At 42.7% G+C, this 19,695-nt stretch overlaps 1 protein-coding gene across 1 annotated transcript in view; it reads right to left on the reverse strand.

Moving 5' to 3' along the window:
• Positions 1-19,695, reverse strand: part of RELN (reelin) — a 659,346-nt gene that overhangs the window by 187,838 nt on the left and 451,813 nt on the right. Inside the window, exons 31-34 of the mRNA XM_060246073.1 lie at positions 15,234-15,441; positions 7,336-7,412; positions 2,917-3,075; positions 83-271 (exon numbers count right to left, since the gene is read on the reverse strand). Of these exons, the coding sequence (XP_060102056.1) occupies positions 83-271; positions 2,917-3,075; positions 7,336-7,412; positions 15,234-15,441 (633 nt within the window). The remainder of the gene's footprint in view (positions 1-82; positions 272-2,916; positions 3,076-7,335; positions 7,413-15,233; positions 15,442-19,695) is intronic.

A 19,695-nucleotide genomic window follows, 5' to 3' on the forward strand; every position in this document is an offset into this window, starting at 1 on the left:
AACAAGAAAGTATTACAACTGTTTTTTGTGTGTGTGGGGGGGGAAATCAGTATATCCATATTTCATTTAATGTGAGTCTTACCTATATTTTCACTGAATACAAGTGCTGTGTCCATGGACAGACAATCAATGTCTACTTGCCCTCCTTGGATCCTGTACCAATTAGCTTGTAAATCTACAGATCCATCAAATTTATCCTGGAAACCAGCCTGAGAGCTGTCGTTCATTCCTACAAGCACATCATCTAAAGCCCACTGTGCCGAATGTTTCCCTGTAAACAAACAGAAAAATGGGAGCAGTATTCTTCACATTATACATTAACCAGTTTGACTAAGTTGCAGTACAAAGCTACAGAAAAAGCCTTATCAAATTTGTGAGCTTTGTTTGTGTGATAGTCAGGAAGAAAAATGAAGGGAGGTGGAAAGAATCGATGAAACAAGGTGGGGAGTCAAATTATCTCATGAGTCTCATAAAATTCTTCCCCCTAAATATGCACGCTGCAGGCCAGCTGGGGAAAATCTATTCAGATTTTACCAAGTCACGCCTAACCCTCAAACAATTTGCTTTAATTCAGTGAATTAGGGCTTACAACCATGACGTCTGACATATGTTGGATTCACAGTCAGAAATGCATAAGATGAACTAACCTCCCCTTTAGCATCAGGCAAACAAATGTTTTTAAAGGTGAGCCCCCCCCCCCCACGATGTTCCTCTGACAGTGAGTTTGGCCATGCATCTGTGACCTGTCAGGTGTCAGATGTATTGTGAAATCTGGCTCTGAGTCCCATATGTACAAGTGGGGCACCCCACTACCAATGATGCAAAGGAAAAACATCTCATGTATACCCTGAATTTGCTCCATCATCAGCTGAAGTGAGAATTCAACACATTTGGGGGATCAGGGCCACAGACCACACACATAATTCATTGCCCAGTTATGCATGGCTGAATTTAAGAGCACATTTATTGCATTACATCCTACATTTTGAACTTCCCAGTGGTATGCAGTGTCTGCTTTTGTAGAAAAGAAATAGAAATGTCAATTGTAACTTCCCCAACCATTGGATGGTTGAAAAATTAGGTACTTACTAAAGTGTAAAAGAATACAATGCAAGTGTTAGTGACTGAAGAGCTCCAGAAGGATCACCACAAACTGGGTAAGTAGACAACAATGTGGCAAGATAAGTTCAATGCAGGTAAGTGTAAGCTGATGGAACGCGCCCCCCCTTCAATTGTATGGTAATAGGGTTTGAACTTGCTGAGACTGAGAGAGAAAGATCTCAGGGGCATAGTGGAGATTTCAATGAAACTGTCAACCCAGTGCGCTGCAGCAATGGAAAAGGCAAACTCTGTGCTATGGATTTTTAAGAATGGGATTGAAAATAAAACAGCCAATATTAAAATGCCCCTGTATAGCGCTATTGTGCGGTCAATCTGGAATACTGTGTGAAATTTTGACCATCGTACCTCAAAAAGGTCACTGCAAATCTGGAAAAAGTACAGAAGAGAGCAACCAAGAGGTTTAAGGTACTGGATTTTTCTGGGATTTTTCAATTTAGAAGAGACAACTAAAGGGGGACATGATAGAGATTTATAAAATTATGCATTGGGCAGAGAGAGTGGGCAGAGAGGACTTCTCTGTGTCCCAAATGCTAGCACTGAAAAGCATCCAATGAAATTGATGGCCAGTAGACTCATACTCAAGAGCCCCGTGGTGCAGAGAGGTAAAGCTGCAGTGCTGCAGGCGGAGCCCTCTGCTCACGACCTGAGTTCGATCCCAACGGAAGCTGGTTCAGGTAGCCAGCTCCAGGTTGACTCAGCCTTCCATCCTTCCGAGGTCGGTAAAATGAGTACCCAGCTTGCTGGGGGGAAAGTGTAGACAACTGGGGAAGGCAATGGCAAACCACCCCGTAAAAAGTCTGCCGTGAAAACGTTGTGAAAGCAACGTCACCCCGGAGTCGGAAACGACTGGTGTTTGCACAGGGGACTACCTTACCTTACCTTAGACTCAGGACAAACAAAAAAACATCACTTTTTTCCTGCAATGAGTGATTTAAATGTGGAACTCACTACCAGATGTACTGACAGCCATAACCATGAACAGTTTTAAAAGGGGATTAGACAGATTCATGAAGGACAGGTCTTTTTTTCCCTATAAAGCACAGGTCTTTCAGTGGATGTAGCCATGGTGACTAACGGGAACCTCCACGTTCAGAGGCAATAAACCTTTGAACACCAGTGTGAAGAGGCAACGTCAGGAAAAGGGTCAGTCTCTATGCCCTGTTGCTGACCTCCATAGTGATTGGTTGGCCACAGTGTGAGAAAGGGTGCTGAATGGACCCTTGGTCAGGGCTCTTCTTATGTTCTGAAATGTTAGGTACAATTCTACTGAACTATTATCTACTACTTGGGGTTTTTTTAATGGATTTATGTTGTGTATGTGGACTAAGGTTGTGTATAAGTAGTAATGTCCCTGCCTGGGGCCGGCCTGCCTGCCTGAGCTTGAGGACTCCGGAACAATGGGCGGGAGGATCCAAATCCCCGCTGCCCTGCTCCAATCAAGGGCCCCCTGCTGGTTTGAATGATCTAATGGAGTCCTAGCGCGGGAACCCTGAAGTGTATATAGTTGGCCCCTTTGGCCCAGTTAGCCTCGTCTCAAGTTCAGCCGTTACTATGCTGCACTGAATAAATGAGCGATGATCACTGCGACCTCATCTCCTCCTTGCATTGAACCCACTATATTATAATTTAAAACAAACAACAACAGAAGAACAAGTGGAAAAAACTTAAAATCTAACAAAGTAGGATTTTTGGGGGGGAGAAAAAAATACATAAAGCTAAGACAAAATTATAACAACAGCGGTGGAAGAATCTAAACATAATTGTTGTTGCTATAATTCTATGTAGATTATTCACCATGTTGAGGTTGCCACCATCGGAAAGCAGTTGCTGATGTTTTGGCTTCACGAGGCAGTTCTATTGATACTATCTGTGGTTCTAAGAAAGACATGAAGTCCAGTTCCCGTAGCAAATGCCAGCTTATTCCATTGTCGTTTGAATATTGAATAAGAAGTCCTGAAATACAAAGTGAAATAAAGTAAGCTCTGTCATGCCTCTCAGCAAACCTGTGATGCAAAATTTATTTTCAGTGGTGGATGCTAAAGATCAAATTTTGGCAATTCTCCTAGCAAGTCCATGTAAAGTTGTGGCATAGACATAAGAACATAAGAGAAGCCCTGTTGGATCAGGCCAGTGGCCCCTCCAGTGCAACACTCTGTGTCACAGAAGAACATAAGAGAAGCCCTGTTGGATCAGGCCAATGGCCCATCCAGTCCAACACTCTGTGTCACATAAGAACATAAGAGAAGCCCTGCTGGATCAGGCCTATGGCCCATCCAGTCCAACACTGTGTCACACAGTGCCCCCCCCCAAAAAAACCCCAAGTGCCATCAGGAGGTTCACAAGCGGGACTAGAAGCCCTCCCACTTTGCCCCCCCCCAAGCACCAAAAATACAGAGCATCACTGCCCCAGACAGTTCCAACAATATGCTGTGGCTAATAGCCACTGATGGACCTCTGTTCCATATTTTTATCCAAACCCCTCTTGAAGCTGGCTATGCTTATAGCCGCCACCACCTCCTGTGGCAGTGAATTCCACATGTTAATCACCCTTTGGGTGAAGAAGTACTTCCTTTTATCCATTCTAACCTGACTGCTCAGCAACTTCATTGAATGCCCACGAGTTCTTGTATTGTGAGAAAGGGAGAAAAGTACTTCTTTCTCTACTTTCTCCATCCCATGCATAATCTTGTAAACCTCTATCATGTCACCCCGCAGTCGACATGACATGATAGACGTGACATGATTTCTCCAAACTAAACAGCCCCAAGCGTTTCAACCTTTCTTCATAGAGAAAGTGTTCCAAACCTTTAATCATTCTAGTTGCCCTTTTCTGGACTTTTTCCAGTGCTATAATATTCTTTTTGAGGTGCGGTGACCAGAATTGTACACAGTATTCCAAATGAGACCGCACCATCGTCCAAAGGAGACCACACCATTGATAGGCACAGGCATTAATTTAGACCTCATCAATTTTTAAAAACTTTTCTCTTGATTAACTTACAAGGGGTATAAACAAACGTTTGTACAAGACCTAAGTTTTCTTGCTGACTGGGAAAAAAACCATCAAGTTAAAACCGTCCCTGTGCATTCATACCTGCTCTTCACTGATGTAGAACTGGCAGGGGTCGTTTTGTAAACAAAAAGTTGCAGGAGGTCAGAAGCATATCTCATTTGCATATGCTACACTCCTGGGATGTGGCATATGTAAATGAGCTATGCTAACAACAGAATCAAACAGAAAGAAAGTTATACTAGAGAAAGAAAGAAAGCAAATAAATAGGGGAGGGAGGGGGAGAAGGAAGGGAGGAATACAGAGGAAGGGGAAACAAATGAGAGGGGAAAGAGCGAGAAAGAAGATGGGGAGGAAGGAAGGAAGGAAGGAAGGAAGGAAGGAAGGAAGGAAGGAAGGAAGGAAGGAAGGAAGGAAGGAAGGAAGGAAGGAACTGTCCTGCAAGAGAAGCTGGGGCCAGGAACTCCATGCAGCAGAGATGTTTGTCCTCGCTGCATGGAAAGCTTGCTTACAGGCGTCTCTTGCTGGGCAGTTTAGGCTGCCCAGGAAGTCTACCAGCCTGAGATCTGTGTGCAGCAGGGAATACTTTCCCCTTTGCATGCAGACTAGGGTTGCCAATCCCCAGGTGGGGGAAGGGGATCCCTCGATTTGGAGGCCCTCCCCCCGCTTCAGGGTCATCAGAAAGAGGGGAGAAGGGAGGGAAATATCTGCTGGGAACTCTATTACTCCCTAAGGAGATTTATTCCCATAGAAAATCATGGAGAATTGATCTGCTGGTATCTGGGGCTCTGGGGGGGCTGTTTTGGGGGGTAGAGACACCAAATTTTCAGTTTAGCATCTAGTGCCTCTCCCCAAAATAACTCCCAAGTTTCAAAAAGATTCGACCATGGGGTCCAATTCTGTGAGCCCCAAAAGAAGGTGCTCTTATCCTTCATTATTTCCTATGGAAGGAAGGAATTGAAAAGGTGTGCCGTCCCTTTAAATGTGAGGGCCAGAACTCCCTTTGGAGTTTAATTATGTTTGCCACAGCCTTGATCTTGGCTCCACCCCTAATGTATCCTGGCACCACCCCCAAAGTGTCCTGGCTCCATCCCCACAGTCCACAGATATATCTTGAATTGGACTTGGCAACTCTAATGCAGACCCCGGCCGGAGGCTTGTCTCGCTGGGTGCTTTAAGCTGCATGGCAAGAGAAGCCAGCCCCAGGAACTGTGTGCAGCAGGGAGTTCTCTCCCCGCTGCATGCAGTCCCTGACTGGAGGCTTCTGTTGCCCGGCGGCTGAAACTGCCCGGGAACAGAAGCTGACCCTGGGATCTACGTGCAGCGAGTCCCTGGCTGGAGGAGGTTCGGGAGCGGTGCTCCTGTGCACTCCTGCTGAATTCGAGCCCTGTGAACTGGCATTTACTAATCTGAGTATTCAGTTCAAGAATTTCAGCAGATATACAGCATTACATTAAAGCTGAGAGATGTTTGAGTTGGAAAGCAAATGGGGAGCTAGGCCACTAGTGTCACAGTTATGGGAGATGCTGTGGTTGGTTACAACATATGCCTGCAAAGGATTACACCTATGATGCTGGAAGTAACCAGGGATAAAGGAAGCTAGCTTTTGGAATCAGCCACAAAATCACATAGAGGTAGCTTCTAATATACCGTTCATTTAATTTTGAGTTCAAGCACAATTAATCTTGAGATTAATTTATGGCCACGTATACAAACCTAATAATATTTTCAAAAGTGAATAACAGAGTGGCACTCTTATAACATGGCTGGCAAGTTAAAAACCAAGCAGCAAACACACAGATAATACAGTATTTTCCCTGCCAAACCAACTGAGAAATGGGGCTTTGAAACATCCTAATTATTTTTTCATAAGATACAGACATGGTTGACCAATTTGTCTCTAACAGCTGGTGTTCTTTACTGTTAATGTCATGTTAGCACAATACTAATATATTTGGTGGTCCATGACATGTAAAAATCATGTCATCCACAGGCTCCTATAGCGAATGTCACAGAGCAATACTCTGTATTAGCACTTCTGTGAATTTCCTACTCCCTAGGCCAGGGGTGTCAAAGATGCAGTTTGGGGGCTGAATCAGGCCCTCGGAGGGCTCCTATCAGGCCCCTGAGCAACTGGCTGTCACCTGCTTCCTTCTCCCTATACCTTGCTTCCTTCTACATAACAGCTTGCTTTGCAAGGCTTGCTCAATCGCACAGGAGCTACAGAGCAAAACTTTGTTGGTCTTAAAAGTGCTACTTGAGTTCAACTTTGTTGTATGGATCAAAGTCGTCATAGAGTGAGCTTCCCTACCAGTGACCACTATTGGTGTGGACTGGGCCTGAAGAAATACACTGTTTGTTGGACCTCACTCACAGCTTGAAAGTTCTTTTTGAATGTGGCTGGGGTGGTCAATTAATCACAGGGGCTTTAATCTCTGTGGTGAAAATAACGTAGGCCCGCTTTAAGCCATTTTGCATGTGATAATGATACATCCTCTAGTTTCTCAAAATACAGTATAGTTTTCAGCCACAAAAGAGCCCCACATCAATAAAACGTGTATGGGGGAGGGCAGAACATCAAAATGGGGTCACAGAAAAATATCAAAATAAAAGATCAACTATTTTATTAAAAAATTCAAAGTGAACAAGGTGAATTAAGCATAACTGCATGAATTAGATAATGTTGGACTAGGAAATAGACAACCGTTCCTCAGTAGAAAAGCCAGTTCCCAACATTCTGCCCCATTCTATCATCATCAAGAAGCCCAAGGCAGACCGGGAACAATGAAAATAAATGCAGACTTGATTCAATAGAAGGGGCTACCCGGATCATAAACTAGCTCCGCTATCCTAGTGTTTTATTTATTTTCTCTAGTATAAATGAATGGTTGCCATTCATCCCCATGCAGAAAAGTAAAGTGCTGTACCTGGGGTCAAGGTTGAAGTGACCTCCTTATCATCTGACTATGTGTGCAGTTCTCACTGACTAGAGTCCTGTGTGGACAGCGGGTGCAATATGGGCCAGAAGAACCCTTGCTGTATTTAAGCCATCCATGCACACATGACTCATCATAATGACAGACATCCATTGTGATGAATCATGTGTGCAAGAATGGCTTAACAATAAGAAGCAGAATATCAATAGTATGCTGTTAATGGTGCAAAATAGGTCAGTGGAGGGCAGAAGCTTCAAGCACATTTACCTTCATTCCTGGTTCTTGGTTTGCTGCAGCCTGTGCCAATGGACTTGCTTCCAATCTGAACATAAAACTGAACTAGTCTGTTAACAAAAAAAGTTTTAAAAATTGCCTTAGAAGATATAAACAAAACAAAACAGAAGCTGTGAGACAGTATCATCAAACAATGGTTTCTTCATCATATACACTTTATTTATATATTATTTTATTTAAAATGCCTCTGTAAAACTGTAGCAAAGTATCAGCAGATGCAGTGGTTTGCAGAGTAAACTTTACTTCCCTGGGATTCCACAGGTTTCGATGACAATCGTATGATGTTGCTAAACCAGCTTCAGATAGATCTGCCAACCTCAGGTGGGGCCTGGAGTTCTCATGGAAATTCATCTGACCTCCAGACTACAGAAATCCACCCCCCTTGAGAAAATGGAAGCTTTAGTTGGCAAACTCTATGGTACACCATGGATTCTAGGTGCAACCACTATCCAAATTTCCTCCTGCTGCAGGCGTCACCTCCAGATCCCAAAGGGAATTTTCCACGTATTTATTTCTTTTATCAGATTTGTATCCTGTCCTCCCCTAACAGGCTCCGGCTGGCATACACAACTTACTCCTGGTTTTCTTGGCAGTCAGTCCATGAGCACGGAAATCAGTTTGGGCATCCACACGTTTGCCCTTCCTCTGCATTTTCACAGGTGTGCAGTCAGCCTGCCCCCTCGTACGTGCCTTAAATAATTCGGATTTTCATGGGAGATGCTGTCATCGGTGGTGTCACTGGTGGCTTCACAGTACCCCCTTTTTATTTTTTGTACATGCTTATAATGATTTAACATTGTCATGACAGTTCAAATAGGTTCTTTCTTTTAAAAAATCTCTAGTCTTTTCCCTTGCAAAGATGCAACCTTTCTGTTATATCTTCCCTCATGAAGGTAGGAATAAAAACTTACTTAAAAAAAAAAAAGAAAACTGGGAATTCAGAGAACCTGCTAAATCTATCAATACAGTGCTTAAAATGCTGTATTGATATATCAACATTTTAGTGCCTTTTTAAAAAATAAAACCAATGGTCTTTAGGGTGGGATGGTGGTGTTTGACATTGACAGTTCAATCATCAAAAAGCAAGGCAAGGAAGATGGGAGTAGATGGAACAAAGAAAGCCACAGAAATATTATGCATAAGGAAAAAAAAACTATTCAAAATCAGCTCCCAGAAAAAGATTGGGTCTCAAAAAACCTGGAATTAACCCGGGGGGGGGGGGGATCCCAAAGAAGCAAAACAAAACAAAACAAAAAAATAGCAAAAACAAAAGGCACAAAAATGTGTTTGGAATAGGGTTGCCAAGTCCAATTAAAAGAAAAATCTGGGATCCAGAAAAGGAGGTGGCCTTATTCTTTGCGGATGCGGAAAAAGCTTTTGATAATCTTAATTGGGATTTTATGTTTGCAGTCATGGAGAAAATGAATTTAGGAGATGATTTTATAAGGATGACTAAAGCAATATATACAGAACAACAGGCAAAACTTTGTGTGAATGCAGACTTAACTGAACAACTGAAGATCAGCAAAGGCACTAGACAAGGTTGCCCTCTATCTCCATTGTTGTTTATAATGACCCTAGAGGTCTTGTTGACTCAAATTGATGAAGATAGTGAAATAGAGGGATTGAAGTTGAAAGGTTTTTCCTATAAATATAGAGCCTTTGCAGACGATGTGATGTTCATCAACGAGAACCCAGTACAAGTGACGCCTTTGTTGTTAAAGAAAATTAAAGAGTATGGTGAGTTAGCTGGCTTTTATATTAATAAAGAAAAATCGAAAATCCTTACTAAGAATCTGACACTAAACAAACAGAAAGAATTACAAAATGCCACTGGATGTGAAGTTGCCTCCAAGGTAAAATATCTAGGTGTGGAGATGACGATGAAAAACATTGACTTATATAAGAACAATTATGAAAAGCTCTGGCATAAAATAGAAGGTGATATGTTAAAATGGAATAAACTAAACATATTCATGTTAGGGAGGATATCTGCAATTAAAATGAATGTTCTACCAAGGATGATGTTTTTATTTCAAACTATCCCAATAGTGAAAGATAAGAAACAATTTAATCTGTGGCAAAGAAAAATTTCAGAGTTTATTTGGGCGGGCAAGAAACCAAGAATTAAAATGAAAATCTTAACAGATGCGAAAGAAAGAGGCGGCTTCCAACTACCTGATTTAATGCTATACCATGATGCAGTTTGTTTGGTATGGATTAAGGAATGGATGACTTTGATCAACAAAAAATTATTGGCGCTAGAAGGACATGGAAATATATTTGGTTGGCATGCGTATATGTACTATGGGAAAGAGAAGATGGATGGTTTTTTTTCACATCACTATATAAGGAGGAGTTTGCTGAATACTTGGAAAAAATATAGTAAATATGGAGATGAGAGGAAACAACTTTGGATTGTGCCAACAGAAGTAATAAGTATGCCGCAAAGTGCAAGGGAAGGGAAATGGGCATCATACGAACAACTGCTAAAGTTCAAGGGGGGCAAAGTTGAAATGAAATCGATTGAAGAATTGCAGGACAAATTTGATTGGTTTCAGCTGTTACAAATTAAAAGCTTGATAGAGAAAGACATTAAAAGTACAGGTATAAGACGAGAAAAAACAGAAATGGAGAAAATGCTGCTGGGCGAGAATGAAAAATTGATTTCAAGGATGTACAAACTGTTATTGAAATGGTCTACAGAAGAAGAGGTGGTGAAGCCTCAAATGATTAAATGGGCGATTAATTTTAATAAAGAAATACAGATGGAGACGTGGGAACACCTATGGAAGAATTCAATGAAAATATCAACGTGCTATAACATAAAAGAGAACTGCTTCAAAATGCTGTACAGATGGTACATGACACCTAAAAAGTTAACAAAAATGAGTAATCAAGCCTCAGATAGGTGTTGGAAATGTAAAAAACATGAAGGTTCTTTTTACCACATGTGGTGGACTTGTGAAAAGGCGAAACAATTTTGGACAATGATTCAACAGGAGATCTCGAAAATCTTGGGTTATAATATTAAGAGAGCACCAGATGTCTTTCTGGTGGGATTACAAATGGAAAGCTTTCCGAAATAAGACAGAACATTGTTGTGGTATTTGCTTTCAGCTGCGAGAACATTGTATGCGCAAATGTGGAAGCAAGACAGAATACCTGAAAAATGGGACTGGGTCTTAAAGGTTCTTAACTGGAGTGAAATGGACAAACTTACTAGAATCTTAAAAGACAACAACTTGGAGAAGTTTAAAGAAGACTGGAGTAAATTTCAAAGTTACGTGGAAATACAATGGAGGGTGAAGAGTCATTTAGTGGTTTATGACAACATTAACTGAAATTTAAATGATAAAGAAGAATCGTGATTAATGAATTAGTAGAATATAGTTACATGGTAATTATGCATATATGAGTTAAGATAAAATGAAGACAGTTGGAATTCCGGAGTTGATTTTATAACTTTGGGTTTTGTGTTTAATAAGTATTAAGTGAATTACAGAGAAAGGGTTGGGGAAAGATAACTCTTTGTGTAAAAATTTTATAATGGTGAAAAGATATTTAGTAGTGTATGACAACATTAATTGAACTTTTAATGATAAAGAGGTATTGTGCTATTGTGATAAAAGTATTAGTAGAACATAGCTACTTGGTAAATATATATATATATGAGAGTTAAGATAAGACTAAGATAGAGGGAACTCTGGAACTGAATTAATAATTATGAGCGTTGTGTTTAATAAGTGCTAAGTGATTTATTTATTTATTTATTCCGGGATTTATATCCCGCCCTTCCCACGAGTGGCTCAGGGCGGCTTACAACAGACAATAAAACAATAAAATCGGAATAAGATAGTTACATTTAAATCAAACATTTAAAAACCTAAAAACCTTAAAAACCTTAAAACTAGTATTAACTATACGGTAATCACAGATATCTAGAGAGCTACATTAGTCCAGTCAGGCGTAAGCTAACCGGAAGAGGGTCGTCTTACAGGCCCTGCGGAACTGAGTAAGATCCCGCAGGGCCCTCACCTCTTCCGGTAGCTGGTTCCACCACATAGGGGCCATTGTAGAAAAGGCCCTGTCTCGAGTTGTCTTGAGACACACTTCCTTGGGCCCGGGGATATTAAGGAGATTTTGGGTGCCAGACCTCAGTACTCTCTGGGGAACGTGTGGGGAGAGACGGTCCCTCAGGTAGGCAGGTCCCAGGCCATATAGGGCTTTAAAGGTAATGACCAGCACCTTGTACCGGACCTGGTATGTTATTGGAAGCCAGTGCAGAGCCCGAAGACCCGGCCGAATGTGTCCCCATCTTGGGAGGCCCAATAACAGCCGGGCCGCAGCATTCTGCACCAGCTGCAATTTCTGGGTTCGGCACAGGGGCAGCCCCATGTAGAGGGCATTGCAGTAATCCAACCTCGAGGTGACCGTAGCGTGGATCACTGTTGCTAGGTCGTCGGGGTCCAGGAAGGGGGCCAACTGCCTTGCCCGTCTAAGATGAAAAAACGCGGACTTGGCAGTGGCCGCTATCTGAGCCTCCATCTTTAGGGACGGCTCCAATAGCACCCCAAGGCTTTTGACCCTGTCCGCCGGCCTCAGCGGTACACCGTCAAAAGTTGGCAGGGGGATTTCCCCCGACGGCCCCCGACAGCCCAAACAAAGGACCTCTGTCTTCGCAGGATTCAGTGTCAGTCCACTCAGTCTGAGCCACTCAGCCACGGCCTGTAATGCCTGATCTAGGTTCTCTGGGGCGCAGACCGGTCGGCCGTCCATAAGTAGATAGAGCTGGGTGTCATCAGCATACTGGTGGCACCCCAGCCCGTACCTCCGGGCAATCTGGGCAAGAGGTCGCATATAGATGTTAAACAGCATCGGGGAGAGAACCGCTCCCTGGGGCACCCCACAATTAAGTGAACGCCTCTGGGATAGCTCCCCCCCAATCGCGACCCTTTGTCCCCGACCTTCAAGGAAAGAGGAAAGCCACTGCAAGGCTAGCCCCTGGATCCCCGCGTCGGCGAGGCGGCAAGTCAGCAACTGATGGTCGACCGTATCGAACGCCGCCGATAGGTCCAACAACATCAGTACCGCCGAGCCACCCCGATCCAGATGCCTTTGGAGGTCATCCACCAGGGCAACCAACACCGTCTCCGTCCCATGACCCGGGCGAAAGCCGGACTGAAGTGGGTCAAGGACGGAAGCGTCCTCCAGGAAAGTCTGCAACTGCCTCGCCACTGCCCTCTCAATAAGTTTGCCCAAGAAGGGCAAGTTTGAGACCGGCCTATAGTGTGCCAATTGGGCCGGGTCTAGAGATGGTTTTTTTAGGAGGGGGCGGACCACAGCCTCTTTAAGTGGCGCTGGGAAAAGCCCTTCCGTTAGGGATCTGTTTATGATATCCCGTATAGGATATCTGAGATCCCCCTGGCAAGATTTAATAAGCCAGGAAGGGCATGGGTCCAGTTTACAAGTTGTTGGGCGGGCAGATGATTATTAGAGAGAAGGTTAGTGAATGATATACTTTTTTTTCCTTTCTTTTCTAAAGATTCTATAATTGTGAATTTACCTTTAATATGCTTTTAATTTGTTTTAAGTACCGGTGGAGGTCATGAATAAGAGTGGGAGGGAGGAAAATACGTAATGTATTGGAGAAGTATATTTGAATTTAAATAGATGAATGTATTTCAATATATTGCAAAATAAAAGTTTGGTTACATAAAAAAGAAAAATCTGGGGACTTTGGGGGCAGAGCCAGGAGACTTTGGGGGTGGAGCCAGGAGACATTGGGGGTGGAGCCAAGAACAAGGATGTGACAAGCATAATTGAACTCCAAGGGAGTTCTGGCCATCACATTTAGAGGGACAGCACACCTTTTAAAATGCCTTTCTTCCATAGGAAATAATGAAGGATAGGGGCACCATCTTTTGGGGCTCATAGAACTGGACCCTCTGGTCCAATCGTTTTGAAACTTGGGGGGTATTTTGGGGGAGAGGCCCTAGATGCTATACTAAAAATTTGGTGCCTCTACCTCAAAAAATAGACCCCCCCAGAGCCCCCAATACCCATGGATGAATTCCCTATTATTCCCTATGGGAATCGTTCTCCATAGGGAATAATAGAGTGCCCAGTAGACATTTCCCTCCCCCCCACGCTTTCTAAAGGGGGGGAGGGCCTCCAAACTTGGGAATCCCCTGCCCCCTCCCTCTCTCTCACACACAAATACTTACCAGATCTTCTCCCGGAGAACTCTTGCTGTGAAAACGAAAGCAAAAGAAAGGGAGGGGCTGTTCTCCCAAGCCCTTTCTGCTTCCTGCCCAGCCTTAAAGGGGCATACATTTTACAAACGGCTCAGGAGCTCTATAATAACATGAAGCCTACAGGTATGTTCTCCCCCCCCCTCCACCCCCACCCCCCGCTTCCTGATTTTTGAAGAGCAGGAGATGAGGCTGCAAACCCAGGGGTCTCCCGCCAGAGCGGGAGGGTTGGGAAGCCTAGTTTGGAAATCAGAATGAATTTCCCAGGCCAGAATTGTTAACCCTCATTCTGAGGCCTTCCGCTCTTCAGAAGCACAGGATCCACACTCTTTTTTCACTGACATACAGAAAAGTACATAAATGGCAGATAGAAAACAATGAATTTTCTTCTGTCTTTTTCTTTCCCTGTTTATGTTGCCTGCTTTTTTGTTTAGAAACACAGAAACAGAGCAGGAAGGAATCTCAAGAGCCATCTAGTCTAACTCATGGCACAATGCAGAAAATTCACAAACTACCTCCCACCCACCCCATTCCCCCAGTAACCCTTGCTCTATGCACAGAAGAAGGTAAAAAAACCTCCAGGAACCCTGGCCAATCTGGCCTGGAGGAAAATTCTTTCCTGACCCCAAAATGGTGATTGGCATTACCCTGGGCATGTAAGTAAGGGTCACAATAGCCGAGCACCAGCTCATCCCTCCCTGTCCTCCCCAGGGCCAGCTTCAGGGCATCTGTTGCCCAACACGAGGCCCTGATCCACTGCCCCCTGCCCTGCCAGTCACACCCTTCCTCCCTCGCCCCCAACAAGTGTGAACACCATGATAGCAGCATGGCACCTGTGCCCCAGAGTGCTTCCAGAAGTGATGGTGGCTGGGCTGCGTGACGGCAGCCGGGCAGTGAACACGCTCTGAGATGGAGGCCCCACCGTGCTCACCCATTTCCCTTGCCAAGAAAGCGAGGGTGGGGGGAAGGGCCCAAATCATCACCCCCCCCCATGACGGCACTCTAAGTAGCTGCCTAGGGCTGCCTAATGGATGGGCCAGCCCTGGTCTTGGTGGAAATCAGTTGTAATTCCAGGAGCTCTCCAAGTCCCAATCGCGGATTGGCAGCTGTAATACCTGGCCTGCTTGTTATTATCATTTTTAGATCTCATTTTACTTTTTATTTGTATCAGGTTCTTATTTAACATCTGCCTTCCTTATTGATTCCCAAAACGCCCCAGATGTCATGATGTCACAATAGAGAACACTTGGATACAATTGCTGTTGTTCTTATCTACTTGTGTTAGTTGACAGAAAACAAAAGATATATTTAGAAAATTAAATTTCAGTTTACATATCTGTGTGTATAAACACATCCAGGAACACACACACGTTAAGTATCTTATAGAGTTACTGGCTCTACACATAATTCTTATTCTTTTTTTACCAGTCTGAGTTCTAGGAGACAGTAGTAGTAGCCTCATATCATCCGAGGCAGTTTATCTTCATGAGTTAGAACTCCACTTCTGCAGTACTTAAATTAAATATTTGACACATGACAAGTATCTGAACCTCCAAACCGATGTGTACATAAAAGTGGTACAGTGTACAGATGTGAGAAGCAGAATATACAATTGACCTGATGCTTGTGGTGTCCAGAGCCACTGTTCTTGCTTCCCTTTTGCCAGGTCCATTGAAGTAAAGAGACTTTCCATCACTGAGTATCCCACAGCCATTTCCAACCTGACCTCCAGTTATCTTGTGCCAGAGAGGGCTCAGTTTCCTCTCAAACCTATCAAACATCTCATTGTGGTTGGGCACGTTAGACACACAGGTCCCATGTGAGGCTTCAAAAGAGGAAGAAGAAATATATAGGAGATCATGCTTTGCTGAAACAATTACAGACAACAAACTAAGTATTGACCAGCATCATATGATTCATACATATTCATTTCTTCAACGAGCGCTTGGGGTGAGCAGATTCCACCTTTTGACTATCTATGTAAATTTTGCAAACAATCCTTTCTACTGCTACATAATTTTCTTAGCGACTCTAAATCATCTCTCTAAAATAGAAGATATCCAACTGAACATTTAAAAATCACTGGCATTAAAGTGGGCTACAAGCAGCAAAAAAAAGGTCCTAATATTGGGTTAGACTCCATGGATCCATTGCACTAGTGGAAACTGATCCATTCTGCTGAAAGAAAGGGATCCAATCTATTGTGTTTAATAACGGCAAAAGCTTTACCTTGATCCTGTCCCATTTTTGAGATTCAAAAGAAAAAAATGAAGGAACATCCCAGCCCAGACGCGAACAGAATTTCTGAAGGGCCTGTCAGAGTTAGGGTTGCCAACCTCCAGGCAGAAGCTGGGTATCTGCCAGGGCTGATCTCCAGACGACATAAACAGCTTATTTATTTATTAGTTAAGTATTTAAAATATTTATTCCACTTCTGCTGGAGAAAATGGCTGTTTTGGTATTATACCCGGCCAAGATCTCTTCCCTCCCTAAACCATACTCTTTCAGGCTCCATCCTCACATTTTCAGGCATTTCCAAACCTGTAGCTGGCAACCCATATACTACATATACTACAGTTCAGCAGGCTTCTGCCCTTATAGCCATACAAGAAGGAGTACACTTCTGTAGTGCTCAGCTGGTAAGCCTGTGTGCACACATAGCTTGGTCAGAAAAATGGCAAGTGAAGGAGTGGATAAATTACCTTTCTCCTTCCCTGCATGGCTGCCATTTGCTGTACGTATCACAACAGGTTTGGGCCCACATGCTCTACCAGCTACAGCATTCAAAGTCTAGTGTCCCTTACCTCCTCTTTGCATATATTAAATGAATAAATGAAATATTCCATACCAATCTTTAAAAACACTTCTTACCTGAATAGGGTGGCAACCTATTCCCTGCTGAATTTCACTTATCTTTGGTAAATATTTCCATAACCATACTGCTTATCCAATCAATTCCATCCCCCCCTTCCACCTCTATCAGATCTGCTTGAGTAATATTACCCAACCTTGCATTAAAACCACCAGTGACGATTACACTGGCCTTAAGAAATCCATTGCACATATTTTCAATACAGTTTTCTACTGCCATAAAATTTTGATTTGGTTGAATTAAACTTAGGAATAGGGGATATAAACAATGATTGTTATAAAACTATGATTATTACAAAATTATTATTTTCTGTCTGGAATTTCACTGCCATGGCCAAAGACGAACAGAGTTTTAGCTCTGACACATTCAGTGCGAGGGAGAAGGAAACAAGCCAGCACTAGCTCTCCCTTTCCAGCCGTTCCTTTTTGCTGGTAAGAAAAAGGAGACATAACAAGGGAGAAAACATTCTCGGTCAGCCATGTTTCTTGTAAGAGAATCATATTGAATTGAGTTAAATATTCTCTAAGCTCAAAGGAATTGTACTTAGTAGCCCACCCCACAATATTCCATGAGCACATCTTTAGTATGAATTCAGGTTAGCCACATCTAAGGAGACAATATTGTGATCAAGGAGAATGCTAACATTTGACTATTCTGGGTTTCCCCTGCAGGTTTCCCATGCTTGGATTTGGATCATAAAATTTATCAATACCACTGCCCAGTTAGCCAGTTATAATAACACCCACCACTGTTATTCCATATCTGATGACACCCAGGGTGTCCCTATAGCTGGATTCAGCACCCGGGACAGAGAGGCGGTCAATCTCCCTTTCCAAATTCTCCCAACAGTTCAAATTGTTCAAAAGGGACCATGTTAAAGCCTCCTACTTGGTTAATATTCCTTCTCACAACCTCAGAATAGCCTCAATCGAGTGTCAAACCATGCCAACAGCTCTGTTAGCTGAACATTACTTCAAAATCCTGCAGGCCCTTTGTAATGGCATTATTGGAGTCCGAGGTCCAGAAAATCCATCCTTTAATTCTGATAATTTGTTTATAATCCTGTTCATACTGGTCTGTCTATGCATGTGTATTATAGATCTAATATATGATTTTAGTATCCCTGTGTCAACATATTTGTAGTTTATATTGGTTTAATAAACTCATTTTTTAAAAAAAGAGAGAGAAATGACACAAACTGTTTCTTTTTCCCAAACAATTTATCCGTCTGTCCTGATTGGGAAAGACTGTGATCATCACTTGAAATCTATTTAATTGTAATCTCCCCTTTCCTTCAGGAGCTGACAGAGAGAGGATGTTACCCAGCAAGGGCTTCCTCTTTGTAGGATGTTTTCCATTAACTGCCTTAGAGTAGGGACACTCCTCCAGATTTTGAGCAGGGTCACCCTGCTTCTTTATTGAAGAATTCAATAAATAGTTATAAACTCCATTTTTTTCATATTTTAGTTTTAAAGTATCAGCTATAAGAAGAGTCTGAGTGCCTAATAGAGCAAGTTCAAATGTTTTCCTTTTGATTTGGGATTCCATATCTAAGCTTAATAAAAAAAGGCCCATCTTCTGCATCCTGATTTAAACTATGTCCCTCATTCACATCAAAATCATTCTCCAGAACCTCAAACTGTGGCACAGAGGGCAGTTTGTTTATTAAAAAGTTCTCCAATATACTTTGCTTAGCTTTTTATAAAAGGTTCACAATCAATCTTTCACGCCCATTTTCTACTCATTTTAACAAATGAAAAGGAAGCCGCCCTGAGCCACTTGTGGGAAGGGTGGGATATAAATCCTAAATAAATAAATAAATAAGAGAAGAACACTCCCCTTTTAACCTAGGTAATAAACCAATGAAACTGAATGTCTTCAAAGGGGAGGGAAGAATGAGGAAACAGCCGACAGCCACCTGCTAGCTTTTTTAAAAAAACATTCGAACTATTAATAATAATAAAATACTAAATATAACTAATAGGAGTCTAATAAAATAAAATACAAAGCAATAATAGTGAAAAAGCCTTAACTAACCTAAACTAAGTTCAACTGAAAATTATTAAAACAAAGCATACATGCAGCTTCAGCCTGCCCCCCACCCTACACTCCATTGCCTGGGAATAACGAGGGTAAAGCAAAGAAGATTGTCAGAGTTTAATACATCTTCTAGGTCTTCTGAAAGTTCAAGATAGTCAGTAAACAGAAAATAAATAAAGAAAAAAAAAGACATAAAATAAATACAGTTAAAGAATTGCTAGAAACTTCCTGTCACTCCCTCTGTGAGTAAACCTGATAGGGAGTGAGATAAGGGAGCTGGCTGTATGCTGAAAATTTGTTGTTTTTCAGTCACACAGTTGAGTCTGACTCTTTGTGACCCCATGGACAAAGTCACACCAGGCCCTCCTGTCTTCCACCATCCTCCAAAGTCTGCACAAATTCGTGTTTGTTACATCAGTAATGTTGTCCAGCCATCTCCTCTTTTGCCGTCCCCTTCTTCTTTTGCCTTCTGTCTTTCCCAGCATCAGGATCTTCTCCAGTGAGTGCTCCCTTCTCATTTGGTGGCCAAAGTATTTGAGCTTCAGCTTCAGCATCTGACCTTCCAGGGAACAGTAAGGATTGATTTCCCTTAGGACTGACTGATTGGATCTTCTTGCAGTCCAAGGGTCTCTCAAGAGTCTTCTCCAGCACCTCAGCTCAAAAGCATTTATTCGTCTGCACTCAGCCTTCCTTATGGTCCAGCTCTCCCAGACATACATTACTACTGGGAATACCATCGCTTTGAACTTTTGTTGGCAGGGTGATGTCTCTACTTTTTATTATACTGCCCAGGTTCGCCATAACTGTCCTCCCAAGGAGCAAATGTCTTTTAATTTCATGGCTACAGTCACCATCTGCCGTGATCTGGGATCCCAGAAATGTGAAGTCTGTCACTACTTCCATGTCTTCCCCTTCTATTTGCCAAGGTGTGATGGGGCCGGATGCCATGATCTTAGTATTTTTGATGTTGAGTTTCAAGCCTACTTTTGTGCTCTCCTCTTTCACCTTCAACAAGAGATTCTTTAGGTCCTTCTCACCTTCTGCCATTAGAGTGGTGTCATCTGCATATCTGAGGTTGTTGATGTTTTTCCCGGCAATCTTAATTCCGGCTTGTGCTTCATCCAGGCCAGCATTCCGCATGATGTACTCTGCATATAAATTAAATCA

The sequence above is a fragment of the Heteronotia binoei genome, chromosome 8, assembly GCF_032191835.1.
Source record: "Heteronotia binoei isolate CCM8104 ecotype False Entrance Well chromosome 8, APGP_CSIRO_Hbin_v1, whole genome shotgun sequence".
Classification (NCBI taxonomy): Eukaryota; Metazoa; Chordata; class Lepidosauria; order Squamata; family Gekkonidae; genus Heteronotia; species Heteronotia binoei.